This window comes from Xyrauchen texanus, chromosome 6, assembly GCF_025860055.1.
Source record: "Xyrauchen texanus isolate HMW12.3.18 chromosome 6, RBS_HiC_50CHRs, whole genome shotgun sequence".
Taxonomy (NCBI): Eukaryota; Metazoa; Chordata; class Actinopteri; order Cypriniformes; family Catostomidae; genus Xyrauchen; species Xyrauchen texanus.
This window is the reverse complement of record NC_068281.1, coordinates 9900991-9917780: the sequence shown is the minus strand read 5'-3', so window position 1 is coordinate 9917780 and position 16790 is coordinate 9900991. Positions and strand designations below refer to the sequence as shown.

Sequence of the window (16790 nt, the reverse complement as noted above, 5' to 3'; positions counted from 1 at the left end):
AAAAATGCATGTTGAGAGAACTGCAAATGTTGTGCCAACAATCAACTTACAACATGAACATTTTCATTTTGTCACCATTACATGAAGTTATCCACAGTCTTTGCCTCTGAAGAAAGAGTTACAGCATGTCTTGCAAGGCAAGGCAGTATGTTTAATTGTTTGACAGACACACAATGGACCTCAGGCCTTTTCACACGAACATTAATAATGGTGTAATCAACAAACCTCATTACGTTAAAAAATGAGCACCTAACATCACCACACAACAACTGACTAGCAGTGGCAACAGAAACCAGCGAAAAATAAGCCTCTAACACTAAGCAAATAATTGATTCATGTTGCAATGCAACAATGTTGGTCAAGATTACAATCAAAGAACATATTCCAGTTTAGCAGTGAAATCTGATAATAATGGTATCATAAATTTTGCTTTATTAGCTCAGATCACGCTTCATTTTTATTTTTATTTTTTTCCTCAGGCAGGTTTAAGCCCCAGCACCACTAAGATGCCACTGTTGGGCCCTTGAGCAAGGCCCTTGACCCTCCAGGGGTGCCGTATCATGGCTGATATGTGAAAACAAATACATTTCACTGTATATATATGCAAAAATGTATGTATAATGTGTGACCATTCTACATTGCTGCCTGTTTAGCCCTGTCCACCAATTCATGCATGTAGTAAGTAAATAATGAGAGAGGCAAACGCAGGTCTATGCTGAAACCAAATGATAAAGATGGCTCTGAAGACAACAAGCTGCTGTGCATTGCCAAGTTGTGGAAAAACAGTCTTTGCATTGCCTTCCTTCTGATCCCAACAAGAGTGAATCAATTTTTAATGAAGTTCCAGACCACGTCAGTAAGAACTTGGTACTTAATTTTACAGCGGATTCATTTACAAACAAGGCACATTTCAATGAAGTATTTTCAGAAATATTTAATCGAAAAGAAGATGCTGTGCCGACTGTATTGGATCTGACAGTAATGTCGCACCACACAAGTGTGAGTAACTGTTTTAATTACGTGGTCTCTATTGCTTTGTCTGTTATTACAGATCGTTTGATGTGTACTGAGTATTTATGTGTTTTTAACCTAAATCAAAGCAGCATCCATTTATGAAGGATGCTCTCAAACATACATGCAGAAGTTTACATCAGTGGGCACATGGCAAAACTGTTAGCGGTACAAAAAAAGAGTACAAAATAAAAAAGGCAGTTCATGACCCCTTTAAGTGCTCCGTATCTGGCTAAATAGTATCCCTCTGAATGGGAATATGTAGAACTTTTACGAACAGCAGATGTTGCAATTCTGTAAAGTTCTGCGCACAGAGATTCCATCCGGGCCTACGTAATACTTTATTTATATTCTGTGGAACACAAAAGATGTTAGACAAAATGTTAGCCTCAGTCACCATCCACTGTACTTAATGAAACTGAATGTTGGTGAGGCAAGCACTCAAGATCATCTTTTTTGTTCCATGGCAGACAGAAATGAATACAGGTTTAGAATAACATGAGGGTGAGTAAATGATGAGGGAATTTCATTGTAGGTGAACTTTAACTATAGCCTTTATCTCTGACTATGTGTTTTGAGGATAGTTTTAGTGAGCACTGGGAACTGATCTCATTCCAGTTAAGCTTCATCACAGTCCGTCTCTAAGCACTGACTCATATAGATGACATATTTCTTTCCAATAGCAGTGAAATACTAAGAACACTATCATGTCTATAAATAGAATTAGGAATCATTTCCTCTCCCACCCTTCTTATTCTCTCTCTCTCTCTCTCTCGTTTACATTTTACATTTACATTTATCATTTGGCAGATGCTTTTATCCAAAGCGACTTACAAAAGAGGAAAACATAAGTGAATCATCTTAAGGAGACAGTGGTACGAAAAGTGCCCTACTATGTTTCACTATCATCAGAATAGTATACAAAACAGATTTAAGTGCAACAAGAAATGTATGGTTTTTTTTAGTGACTGGTTAAGTGCTTTTGGAAAAGATGTGTTTTTAGCCATTTTTGAAGATAGAGAGTGAGTCAGCTTCACGGATTGAGTTGAGAAGGTCATTCCACCAACGTAGTATGAAGTTTAACACAACATTATGAACATAAGAATAAAGAACACTGTGACTTAAGTACATTAAGACAGTGATTGGTTTCTGAGAGTGCGCATCTGAAAAATGAATCTCTCTCTCTCTCAGGAATGCCTTGAATGTGAACTGCTTCTTGTTTGCATCAAAAGCAACATCAAGCTAGATGACGTCCAGTCATTCCACAGCTATATTGGTTGCCGAATAAATCAGCAACCTCCCAAAGATCATAGCACAGACTCAATCAGTTGAAATGAGAACAGTACAAAGTTGCTGAAGTAGAAAGAATTTGGAAACAAGTACATAACGTTTTATAAGAGCATTTCACATTTAACAGTCTTCCTGTGTTGTTTTGTTGCAGACTAGCAAATCAAGCCTAACTAATTAGATTAAAAGGTGTGTAACCATTTTTTAAAGAAATTTTAAACAAAACAGTTTATATTCACATGTATGTTTTGCATTACATGCACTTCAATTCCACACACACAAAAACGTAACAAAGCACAGTGAGGTGAATTTCGGTGCACTAAACAGGAAATGCTTTATTTAACCTATTTTCACACCTTCGGTCTTCTGCCTTCAAAAGCAGTTTTCCCACGGAAGTAAAACTTTTCATGTCAGTTGCAAGGTTATTTCAGGGTTTAACCCTGTCACATGCTTGTGCATTGTACTTTTTGCTATCTAATATCTTGTTGATTGTGATATGTCTCTGTTTATATTTTGTTCTGATCAGCTTGATGCAACTGGGTCTGCTGATCCAAGTGAGAATTCCACTTTACCAGTTACTTATATCCTAGAATGCCCTCTTGAATATCAGCCTCCCAGAAATGTGCCGTTTCCTTCCTCCTAAAGGTGACTTCTGTGATTTCCTATTTGTAATTTGTAGATCTCTTGTCTCTATTCTGATAGTAACGTCTGAGTCAAGATGAGTAATCTTATATGGGACACACCGGAAACTGTCCAGACGCACTCTAGCTGGCTGTTCCTGGATCAGAAGTTGTACAGAGTTGAGCTGGATTAGTTCCAAGATTAAACAAAGGAGCTTCCTGTCTGACACCTATTTCTACAATAAGCAGAAATATATAAACAGAAAAATATCAACATGATTTTATTGAGAGAGTGTTTTACTTGTGTTTGTATCTATCCACTATGATACATCCTTTATTTTCCTTTGTATGTATCTTTCTGTGAACATTTTATTGATTCATAAAGAACAGCAAAGCTTATACATACAGAATCAATATCTTTCTGTGCTTGATGTATCTTCTTTTTTTTTTTTTTGACCACTGCGGCACTTCTTGCTGTTTTTCAGCCTCTCATTTACTCACCTCATGCTATCTAAAATGCAAATTACTTTCTTTCTTCTGCTGAACACAAACTAAGATTTTTAGAAGAATATCTCAGCTCTGTTGGTCTGGTGGCCAAAACGTTGAAGCTCCAAAAGCACATAAAGGCAGCATAAAAGTAATCCATAAGACTCCAGTGCATGTTATCACAAGTGATATGATAGATGTAGGTGAGATACAGATCAATATTTAACTCTTAATATTTTACTATATATGTCTGCTCTTACTTTCACATTCTTCTTCTTTTGTTTTTGGTGATTTGCATTCTTTGTACATATCGCCATCTACTGGGCAGGGAGAAGAAATGCATTTCAATTGAATAATTGCTCAACCAATATTATGTATTTATCAAAGCAATATTTAAAAAAGGGACTTATGTTTACATAATATGTTCTTCTTATTCAATATATAATACGCCTAACTATATCTGCATTCTTTGCCATTCGTTGTGCCGTTTATAACGCATGACGCACTCTGTGTGAACAGCCTCTTTTAGTCGCGTCACGCGATTGTAGTTTGGATGGCTGCATTCACACTGCCAGCTACTTTGTCGCTGCATGTTGCCAGTGGCTGGCAGTTAGGTCGCTAGTGGTGTATATTAAGAGTCTAAACAGCACTATTTCTTTACAATTAATATTATTATTAAAATATTAGGATCATGTGAGTTCTACCACCTTCACTCGTATTGGCTGTCGCTCCCTAAAGTCGCGCTTCATTAGCATAAAGTTGAACATTTCTCAACTTTGTGGCGTAGCTGGACACGCCCACATCCGGTCGCCAACGGTCGCCGTCGCTCGTGCTGCCGGAAGTGGCTAGCTCTCATTGAAAATGAATGAGATGAAATCGTTTTGTCGCTGCGTGTCGCTGGCAGTGTGAACGCAGCTTCAACACTACAGACTGTGGGCGGAGGAAGGGAGGGGCTGGCACTGCAAACCCAGCTCAATCGCGGTCCCCGCACACACACTTCCATCCGGACCGGAGATACACCGTGAAGGGCGAGCCGGACACTTTGGCCGTTATTTCATCTCGCCTTTCATCTCCATTTATAACCAACTATCTGTCTGATGTAGACACGGAGCTGCGTGTACATTGCAACCAGGTGTTGATTCAAAGTAGCCGACGGCGTTGTTAAGAAGACGGGACACAAAGACTCCGCGGACACAGTGGATCAGCTGGACTTCTTGACCTAACGCTTTCGGAGGGTTATTTGTGTAGCAAATGTGGGTTTAAAAGAGCCTCTGGTCGTTAGATGAATCGCCAGGGAACAAATGTTAAGGTAGGCTTATCTTTTGTCTCAATATTACAGAACATTGTTGAATGGGTTAATCTCCCACTCTCTTCTACTTGATCCCAGAATCAGTAGATAAAAAGTAATCGGGTAGGGTTTCATCTGGAAAGTGATCTTCGGCTGGGAACTTTGGGTGGGGAAGTCCCTTCCATTGCTCTTCAAGGGTGGATCTTCCCCAGACATGATTGACAGTTCAGATCATGTTCAAACAGTGTCCCCTCAAGCCATGTTTTTTTCCCAATCCGTCCGTAAACACTGACTGTTATATTTAATTTTTCTGTTGCTTCTTATGTGTCAGGAACATATGCTGCTAGTCGTCTACCCCAGGCCAGACAGTGTCCGTGGGGGTGAAGTGGCCCCAGAACAATGCTTTATTTGGTATTTGTTTATGTAAATATGGCTGGCCCTGGGAGTCCCAAATAAAGAGCCGTCAGTCTATCCGTGTTTGTGATACGTTTAACCACGTGTTAAAATGAACAGCAATAAGGCGCTGTTTTCCATTGCTAACTATGTTCACACACGCTGGACGGACGTATTTATCGTTGCGCCGCGTTTTTAGACGCCGTGTAAATTTAAAAGGAACATCAACTGTTAAAAACGCGTCTCGAGACCCATACGTTCTGATTCTTACGTTGCTTTAAAGCGTTAGAACGTGTTCGGTCTGAACGGCCCCCCAAAGCGCATCAGCCTGGGAGAAGTTTCGCCGACTTGCTTTAAGTTCAATCTGACCTCATTTTAAGCGATAAAGCATTATATGCTTGTCCCTGGGTGATGTGTTAGGAGAAATAAGAGAATGAGAATTAAATAAACTTTAAATGGCATTTCTCTGTATGTCATTAACCTGTGACTCGAGTCTTTTGAATTTGTTCAAAAAAGAAAATAACTCCGAAAAGAGATTTTAATTTCAGTAGATGAATCCTGGTAAAATAAAGAGCAGTTCAGATTTGTTCTTTTATTCAGTAACCATTTTTGTATATCACACTTTTACACCAGTAGGTGGCAACAAATGAACATCTTTTATGTGTTTTGAGTCATTAAACAATAGATGTGTTTACATGGACACTCATTCTGAACGTACTGTTTACATAAATGCTACATAGTGATCGCATTGATGTGAGCGTTTATATGCATCAAGCATCAGATCAGAATTGCTATTGTGACATGTGTGCACTGCACGATACAGCATTCCCCAAGCCATTTGAAGGGTGTTCATACTTGACTAAGCACACAAAATTGTTTTGGACTTCTCTACAAATAAGGATATGATGTTATGCATGTCGGCTTGTAGTTTTAATAATCAATAAATACATCATAAATAACAAAAAATATTAAATTCAAAACATCCAGCTTTGAAATATACAGTCTTTGAATTGAGCCAAGGGAGGCCAGTTCTATTTACCCGTTTCATGTGATCTCATTATATGACCTTGCTGCCATATACCTTACAGTATATGACCAAAACTACACATGCCTTCTTTGTGCTGCGCTGTGAGATGCGACTAATTCAGCAAAACATTTCTTTCTGTTCATAAAGCTTAATAAAGTGATACTGCTGTTTATATACCATAGCCAAAATCACAACGTCATTAAACACTTAAATTTGTAATACCATGGCCGTGTAAGTTGTGGGATGATTGTAACACATTGTATAGAAAGCGATATAATGTCACACTATACAGTATATATTTAATGTGTAGGCAATACAGTATATAAACGATAGTCATTAAACAACACTTACAATTTTGAAGCACAGAATGTTTTCACGCCACTAGATTACAATGTATAAATATGGAAATATGCTGGATATTTTTACATTATTTACATTAACTATGCTACAAAAAGAGACAACATATGCATGACAGCATAAATTAAACACATTAGTAGTATTTAATCATGTGCACAGGTTTGTTTGCCATGGTTGCATTCTGTGTTCTCTGTATGAGCTAAAAGCAGATCTTACTTTCATATAGGTGGGATCATCACAGACGTTTAGTAATATTTTGACCGAATCAAACCAGAAAATAACACTAACATTTGTAACTCCTGAATCATGCAGGTAAATTATTAAATTTTCTAAGCTTGATAAATAACAGACTTTATATAAGGGCGATTATCCTTATATATATTATGTAATTAGATTTTGACATGTGTGGGGTTGCCTGAACTCTATAGGTGAACTCACCCAATCAGATCTTTATATATATTCTGGATATATTCTGCCAGAGTAAAGCTTGACGCTTTTTTGTGTGAACTCTGCGTTAGTCACGAATCTGGCAACCATGAACGCGCAAGCTCTTTCTCCACTGCAAAAAGACGGCGGTTTTTGGAAAACACTGGCAAACAGGTATGTTGTATTTTAACAACTGTTTGACATATCCTTCCTAGTGTTCACATCAAACTTACTCCACTGATGTTAATGCAAGTTTTCGCACACTTTCAAAAATGGCCTAGAGAACAGTTCAAGGAAATCTTTTGTCTTTAAAATACAAGGGAGAACAGGATATAAGATATCGCTATGACGAGTGATTAAGCATGCTACATAGAAACAGCCCAAACTACCTTTACTAGTTCAGTTATTGGAATAGAAAAAAATGCAGCTTTCTCCACAATGATGTAATTTCCACACGGAGCTTGTGTAAATAACAAGAATGGCATCTGAGAAAGACTTTGATATTTAATTTTCTGTTGCCTCACTTTATTTATCCCAAAGTTGTTGCTGTGTTTTTTTCCATCGCGACCTGCTGCGGAATTGCGCTACAATAGTGGGGTTTCCCTCTTAGGTAAAACGCCGGGATTCTTCCAATGTACCAGAGCATACACAACGCTGGGGACAGTCGATAAGGTTAAAGTAGGCATTTACATTGGAAGTCCATTGGGCCCGTTTTTGGAGGGTTTATAGGCTGAAATGTCAAGCTTATAATTTTATAAAATTACTTGCATTAATTCTCCTGTTAAATCTTGTTTTATTTCAGCTTTAAAGTTGTATACACAATGTTGTAAAATGTAATATAATTATACACAGTGAAGGTTGGCAAGCGATTTTTAACAAACTAAAATCATGTTAACACACAATGTTTATGTCTTGTGGCTGCACGTTTCAAACAGTGTGTAGTTTAACGTTAACAGATTGGCCCCTTTCACTTCGATTGTAAGTACCTCACTGTAACACAGATTTTTGCTTGTTAAGGAGGGACCAATCAAAATATTTTTTTTTGTAATGAACATTGTTGCACAAATGCTGTTGATAGAGCTTAACTTGTATTGAACCTGTAATATTCCTTTACAAAATCTCTCAGTTTTGCAGTGATACAGTATCAATGCAAAAGTAACCAACAGAAATTGAGTTTTAGACTATTGGAATCTTTTATTGAACCCTCGAATATTCCTTTAAAACAAAATACCACTTGGTTTGAGATTTTCTTTACTGATGCAGTGACATTCACGCACATCTGTGGATGATCTGCAAGAAAAATTTCTTGGTGGCATTCAGCTCCTTACAATGCTTTTAGACACATTTACAGTCAGCGAGAAGTGCCAGCTCTAAATTGAGACGGATTCTTTTTTGAATTTTCTTTCCTATTAAAACAAATGGGTCTGTACTTTCTGTCTCAATAGCAGAAAGATGATTGAACATAGCACATAGTGGCTCCTTTCCTGTGTGATTGCATGCCGATGTGCATGTGAGAGCACGTTTGTGTATTTCTTATGGTCTAGTATTAAAATGAACCTTCAAGTCTGTAATAAGCACTTTCATCCATGAGCTTGATGATACCGGAGTTCTGAACATATTAGGGCAACAGGATAAATGGGCTGTGTTTCTCAGATTCCAAAGAACATTATATGACTGAAATGGATTAGTTAAAATGGTATCAGTTATTTGTTTTATTGTGATGTGATTAATGAAGCACTGACTGAAAATGATATGTTCCTTTATTATGATCATTATAAATTATAATTCCGATGTTGTTCTAGCCATCTGTCTGCAAAAGACTGCAAATGTTCTCATATAACCTGTTAATGGAAGTGTTCTGTGTCAGCTGTTATGGGAGGTATGTGGATTTGAGATATACAAAGGTCAGCTGGGGTCATAAAGGTGTGTCTGGGCTGCATCTGGGGTTGTGCAGACAGAGAAAGTCTGAATGTGTTTGATTCTGAGATGGATTTTGTTCTCCAGACTGTCCCTATGATTCACATCCTGTTGTTCCCTCTTGTCATGACACATTCACAATGAGAAAGAATGAGGGCTGGGCTGCAGGCATTGAAAATTGGATATCATAATTTGGAGGACCCAGAGTTAAAAGTAATTTTTTTTAAAGTTGGCACACAAAAATGGCACTGTTGGTGTAGAGTTGACAAACAGAGGACTTTTTATAAATTTACACAAAGTTTACACCTATTTAGTGGTGCGTCTTCACATAGGAACAGGACTGGAGAGAGTATTGAGCCCTGCTGTGGAGTGGTTTATGTCCTATCTGTGTGTGTTTGTCAAATGACAGTGACTGAAATCAGCCTGTTGTGGATAACCGAGAACAGCAATGTTTAAAAGCCCTTACGTCCTCTGTCTGCCCTAAAGTCATGGGACAAAGTTCAAGATTAGGTTGAGAGAGGTAGTAACCTGTTCAACTTTGATCACATCTTTACAAACGTTGATTTGAAGCAAAAAAGTATTACAAAATAAGACAAAACGTCTTTAATGAGGGAATGAACTACAATCCTATGAAGCATTATGAATGGCAAAATTGACTATGAAAGATTTAAAACTATTGATTTAAAGCTGAAGTGTGTAACTTTTTCGGTATTAAGGCCTCAATATAATTCCGGAGAAGGTCCTTTTCATTCTTCATTCAGGGGTAAAAAGAAGTTATAAACAGCCAAGCAAAAAGTGTACTGTTTCCGAACATTCATACACCTGCCACACCACTAATATGAGGATGCTACATGTAAAACTTTAAAATGTGTTATTAATGACTTTGTCTCATTCTGTGAGTAGATTTCACATGAAGTCAGTAAAAGAAGATGCTTTAATCACTTAATGATGAATATATATGCAGCACAAAATATTTAATTTGTCTTGTTTATAGTCTGAATTCATTCAACATGCAATACATGGCCATTATATGCGCTGGATACACTGTTATAGTGATTTATAATGACACTAAGATACAATTGCAAAGATAAGTGTATTAAAGTGATCATGTTCAGAAAAAAGGCAAAAGAATGATCATGGGCATATCTTACTTTAGACAGATGTGTGAATGGCTTTTTCTGCAGATGGCACAAGAGTGAATGGGCACTTGACAGTATTTGAGAAGATCTGATTCCTTTAGTAGAGTAATTAAACAAAGTTACATCACATGACATGGTATTGGAAAATGTCTCTAAGCAAATGATTGTACAGTTTTAGGTAAGTTGCACCAGGTTGCTAATAACTCTGCACGCCGATGTGATCATGTTGACTCATTTTGTCTCATTAAGCATCAAGGTAGGTGGAGCTCTAGGTCACACCTACCGATGATGTGGACCAGTAGCAATAAGGTGTTTTGATGTCGATTATAACTTTTCCTAAAAGTTCGCTTCAGTGAGCTGTTATGAACAGGAATTCTGCTCTAAAACACTATTTTTTTTAAATGACATTGAAATAATGCAGATTGATGTGAAATTTGTAATTTTAGCTGATCAACAGATCAAGAGAATATGCCGCCCAAAGGCAGAGAATTTGAAGAACTCTGTTTTTTTTTTTTCTGCACAGTGTGGGCGTGCGTGGCTTAGAAACATTAAACAATGACGTCCAGGCAGCTTGATTTGAAAGAGTGCTCTCACACACCCAGACCTCAGGGCTGCATTTCCAAGGCCTTTACACACAACACAGCCTTAGGAAAGCCAGACAAGACTGAAGTGAAAAGCCCTGTCTCTCACACAAACACACACACTCGCTCTCTGTCTGAAGATTGTGTTACACAAAGTCCAGTTTAGAATGAAACGCTATGCTGTAGAAAGCAGCTGTCACACTCTCTCTCTCTCACACACACACACACACACACACACACTTAATCTGTCTCTGTAGCAGTGAGAGAGATACAGCCGTATGAATGTGACTCTGACCTCTGCTGTCAAGTAAATGACCAATGAGGTCTCTTCTCTTTGAGGACACCTGGTATCTGTGTATGTACATATTGAGAAACTTATTTTTTAAATTTTAATTTGAGAGAAAAAAAGCAAGGATTTTCTTCTTATTAGCCTATAATTACCATGACTATCTTTCAAAAGATTTTTCTTGGATACTTGAGTTCACGAATGGAACCTGATTGGCAGATGTGGATTTGATTGGTAGGCACAAAAAAAATTGATTGGTCGATGTTAGGATGGTGTAAAAATGTCTTGCCACGTTCAGTGAATTGCACTGAAGCACACTGAGTTGGTGAATCTTAAAATCCTTTTAAAAGAAAGCACCTAGAAAGCATTCATTAACAGCAGTGATGTGTTCATATAAGAAACTTTCATGTCTGATTCAGCAGCTTAGACTAAAATATTTTCTGTGTATTTGAAGGCTTTAGAGTTATATATGATTATCTCTGTTTGTCTTAATAGGAATGACAAAAACTGAAAATTTGTATTGCCAATTCAGTGTAAAATGGGTGAATTAAAGTAAACAAATGTGCAAATTCAGCAATCAAATAAAATATAAAGCTGTAAAATTTTAAAATGCAGTGTAAGATTAGAAATTAACAATCCGCAAATGTAATAAAAATTAATAAACTATGACTGTAACATTAAACGTTAAAAGTTATTAAAAATGAAACCATGTTCCAGGAGTTGATTTTTATTTAAACTAACAGATTTGAATGTTTTTCGTTCTGTTACACGAAGGTCTGATTTAAAAAAAAAATAAATAAATACTTTTAAAAGTATAAAAACTGTACTTTCAAATGCATTTCATTTATACTTATTAATATAATTTTGTGTGAAATTGAGTAAATATAGTGCTAAATAAGATTTATAATTTTTTTTAGCAATTTTATGTTTGTTATTAACCATATTAAATTGTGTGATATATCAGCATTGTGTCAGCCTATCAGCCACCCTGCTCTCTGGATATCGGCTTCAGCCATTAAAAAACCCATATCGGTAGTATACACTAGTTTCTGCTGAAGTTTTGCTATATTTGTCCCTGCTGTGCATCTCACCTGCGTCTAAAGTGTTTTATTAGGAAACTAAGTAACAACATTGTGTGTTAGTGCATGTTTGCACTCACTGTCATGCCTAAAAAGGTCAAATCAGCACTCTTTGGTACTGGAGACCAAACACTTGATAGATTACTGAAGCAATAGATCCTCCTCCTCTTTGTGTTCAAGCAGTGACACGTTTCATGGGAAGGGCAAATCCATCGTCTTACCAAATATGGTTGTAGAGCTCTCTTTCTCTCTCTCTCTCTCTCTCTCTCTCTCTCTCTCTCTCTCTCTCTCTCTCTCTCTCTCTCTGTAGGCCTCGGTGCATACTTGTCGTGCTCATACAAACTGGAATGTTGGCCAGTATATTTCTCATTGCAAAAAGGTTGTGTGTGTGTGTGTGTGTGATTGGGGGATTTGGGCCTTCAAAAGCTCTCAAACCAGAGGGATAGTTCACCAAAAAATATTTCACAGAAGAAATTCTTAAGGGTTTTAAACATGTGGGTGAGTGAATGATGGCTAATTTTTCTTTTGTGTGAACTATCCTTTTAGTCTGTAACTTTTGAGTTCACTGTATGTGATTCTAGACTATGTGGATTATCATTGTGGTGTTTAAATGAATGGTAACTTAACCTTGGTGAATCTCACGAAAACATATCTGGGTCACTTGTAACCCAAAAATCATCATTAATAAAGAAAATGAAATCTATTTTTACGACCACTATGATTTGTTTGCATTGCGACTAGGGCTGGGACGGTTACCGCATTACCGCAATACCGCGGTCACTTGACTCCAACTGCGGGTCTGAGCTTGTCACCGTCGTCACCGCAAAAAAACAAAAACAGAAAAAACATTGGCCTGCACATGTGTGCACGTTGTGTCTAATGACATGGATTCGTTGTGTCTAATGACATGGATTCATTGATTCTAATGATATGGATTATGTCTAATGATATTAGCCTACATGGATTCAAGGTTTTCTAAACAAAACTTATCAAAATATGGAGCAAATCCGACCTTTCAGCGAGTTGGGGAGCGCAATGTTCCATGACACATAATAACATTCCATTTGTATTAGAGATGCGCGGATGGGCTATTATTATTTAATCCACAACCGCATCACAAAACTCATCTGTCCGCACCAACGTTTTTTGATAAATTTTCAAAACCGCATCCATGGCGCTGACTGTTTTAAGGTCTGAGCGATGCAAGGCTGCTGCCGTGAGGCTAGAAAGCTCTTGGCTGTTCTAGAAAGGAGACTGATCCAATGCAGCAAAGATATTTTAAAGGCTAAAGTCCCTAGTAGGCTATAGCCTATTGGCTATGTTGTATCCCCAGAATATCAGCAGTGAAGTCCGTTTCCGATTGGCGCACAGGGATAAAAATAAATAAATAAATAGTAACGCATCATCGGCAAACCTGACTGCTAGGCTACTGTAGCCTAAAATTTTATCATTTTGTTTTGAATTTTGTTTAAAATGCATTTTAAGATTTCTATTTATTTCTCATGTCTGTGAGGCAGTAGGCCTAGCCGCCGAGTTTCGGTTCATTTATGAGAGAGCTCACAGCGCAAGAGATCGCATCGGCGCTTCCACGTCCTGCTGCTGATTATATGTCTGCTATATTTGCTTCTTATTTATTAATTCCAGGCAATTAGTTAATGAAACAGTGTTTAAAATTAAGATACAATTTATACAAAACGAAATTTTAAGTTAAAGAAAGGCTTTCTACAAAACAAAACTTAATAAAGTGGTCAAAATCATGTCTGACCCATCTTCAATGCTGAATGTATCTGAGAATAATCTTAAATAAGGAAATCTATACAGTGATTAGTTCATGCCAAATTACTGCTTGATGAAAATTTGACTATTTAAAATTGTGCTCGTTTTTTTTCTTCGGATGTAGGTGACAATATTTAAAGTCTGTCTATCAAAAGCGACTTCTGATGTGTGCGCCAAAGTCTGTCGGGGGGGGGGGGGACTTCTCTGATCCAATGTAATGTATTTAATGCGGTTTACCGCTATACCGTGGTAATATCTTTCTTTTCAACCGCGGTTAGAAAAAATCCATACCGCCCCAGCCCTAATTGCGACAATACCTTTAGTATTATGGTTATGTGAAGTAGGTGAGAGGCACTTAATTCGCGAATCAAAAAATAAAACCGTCAAAGCATAAACTATTAATATTGCTAAAATAGGCTTCATTTTAAGCTAAATACAATTTCGCTTAAAGTGTGTGTGTGTGTGTGTGTGTGTGTGTGTGTGTGTGTGTGTGTGTGTGTGTGTGAGCGTGTGTGAGCGTGTGTGAGCGTGTGTGAGCGTGTGTGAGCGTGTGTGTGTGTGTGTGTTGAAAGTCTTTACTGCAACCATGCATTTGTGTCATGTGAAACAGGAAGTGACCTTTTGACACCTATCTGCTTGTACATTGAGCAGTCACAAAAACACACATAATGTAACCACACCCCCCTTTCCTCTAAGCATTACCATGTTAATTACCATTACCAAGTCTAGTTTTACACTTCTGAATAAGGTATATCTTTCTGTGTAAAATTTTTGAATGGGTGTGTACACAGTTGTAAAACCATGATATATTTATATATACCACCATGGTACTCTGAGTCTAACACATTCATATATCATGGTATTTATACTGTACTTGCCATGATTTATAATTTTGTATTTTTTTTTTGCTAGTGCAAATGAACCTGATTTATCACTATTTAACTTTTTTTTTTTTTTACATTACTTTTTAATGTAATCGATTGAGAGATGAAAAGAAAATTGGAGATCGGTATCGGATGTTAAAATCCTGATTGGAGCATCCCTAATATTAAAGTTGACGTTTAAAAAACTAATGATGATGATGATGATTAGTGGGCTGAGATCCTGTCACAAAATTTAGAAAAACAGGTACACAGTGGATGGTAACATTTGAATATGCAGAAGACTTTTTTTCACTGTTTATATATTTATTTGTTTGTGGTTGAACTGAAAAAAGTTTGTTTCTTTTTAAGAGGGCTCAAGTGTGAAATCCCCAGTAGCCTTTTTGCAGTTGAACATGTGGAAAACATTACAATCATAAATCACAGCTCAAATCACAATAGTTTTCAAAATAATCGCAATGACTTTTTGTCCAAATCGTGCAGCCCTAATAAATATATATATATATTAGAATGCTAGTAAGAAAAAGGTCGTATTCTAGTGATTTTGTCTCTGTGTAATTGTCCACATGATTTTTGACTCCTGTTGTGTGCTGGTTTCAGATGGACCTGAGGGCGCTCCTAATCTTAGTTCTGCTTGGACTCTTCTCACTCAGCAGAGCACAACTAGGTAAGAACTTTTAAAAGCATCAGTCATTTTCACTATTTCACCGCTAGTGAAAATGCTCCTAAATTGCATTTTTCTAATTGGATACAAAATGTTTAATTAAACAATTATAATCAGCACAGCAATTTGGGTTGACATTTACACTTAAAGCATTTGGCAGATGCTTTTATTATCTAGAGCAACTTACAAAAGTGATTTAGCATTCAATATGAGACTGTTGTGATCAACTGTTGACAAACATGCAATTTGGAATGTTATTTGCTAGAAATTCTTCCTGTACAAATACAAACAAGTACAACCTAGTGCAAATAAACAAGCCAACACAAGATATTTGTGAGTTATACAAAATTGCTAGAGGGGCAGCTTGGAGTGGGTGAAGGATGTACGAAGTGATCTTGAAATAGTGCAGAACCTTAAATATTTCTTCTTTGCTTGATTATTTATATTTATATTTATGTGTATTTATATATAAATATATATTAAATTATTTAAATTCCTAACACTTTGTTTATTCTCAGGTTTAAATGGGAAACAAATGATAGACTTTTTAAACGATCCAGTATTTGTATTTTATATATATATATATATATATATATTCAGATAATTAAAATGCATTCTTGTGGCAGAAGAGTTCATCATTGATAAGACAATACAAAAAGCGGCTTTAGAATACAATATATTGTTTACTACCATATTATTGAACATAAGTCAGTCATCGGCATACAGTTCACAGCAATCCATTTTGCAAGCGCATTTGTCAATCAGTTCGAGATTTATTATGAGGGCTTGTTTAAGGACCCATCAATGTACACCTTTGTCAGACATGCTTATGTAGTGTCTCGGGTGTGTTGCGTCATAAACATACAATTTTTAGGTCAAGTTAAATATAGTTTAATACTTAGAACACATCTTGAGATTCCTTAGTTCAAATTTGTGCAAGTGTTTTGAACACAAGAACGTAACACATGTTTGTGTTGTGCTGCTGCTGGATGGTTGTTTTGTTCACTGTATAAACTACACGTTGCTAATACAGCTGAAGTTTCACTTACTGCCCTCTGGAGTAAACAGGTGGTACTACAAGCTTGCATTTCTCTGGAATCTTCTTTATTACCCATACATTTTTTTTAACGTTTTCATTTTTATCAAATTAATTGCACTGAATTAACACGTTAAATCGACAGCCCTAGTGTGTGTGTGTGTGTGTGTTAGCTTTCCTTTCTATGATGGGCACAGATATAGGGTCCAAAATGGATAAAATCCCAGATGCAATTTATAGTTCAAAATCCCAATAATAACCAGAAAGAAATGAAGATTTGGTGCATAATGCAGGACCTTTAACCATAAAGAAGCCCCAAACACACACACACACACCCATGCACCCATACGTACGTACATACATATATATATATATATATATCTATATATATATCACACGCGCACACACACACAGTATATGTATATATGGGGTATTAAAGAATATTCACAACATATGAAGTTTGAGACACTATGTATGTGCTGATGAGCACTTTTCCGTAAAGGCACCTTTTTCTTAGCTCTCATTTTAATTTAGAA

At 36.8% G+C, this 16790-nt stretch overlaps 1 protein-coding gene across 3 annotated transcripts in view; it reads left to right on the top strand.

Moving 5' to 3' along the window:
• The first annotated feature begins 4286 nt into the window (after positions 1-4286).
• The window catches only part of LOC127644717 (integrin beta-1-like), a 30086-nt gene continuing 17582 nt past the window's right edge, over positions 4287-16790 (top strand). Inside the window, exons 1-2 of one of the 3 annotated variants that reach the window (XM_052128045.1) lie at positions 4287-4713; positions 15155-15221. In XM_052128045.1, the coding sequence (XP_051984005.1) occupies positions 4687-4713; positions 15155-15221 (94 nt within the window). In that variant the 5' untranslated portion in view covers positions 4287-4686. The remainder of the gene's footprint in view (positions 4714-15154; positions 15222-16790) is intronic. The other 2 variants (XM_052128046.1, XM_052128047.1) reach the window with 2 other exon arrangements.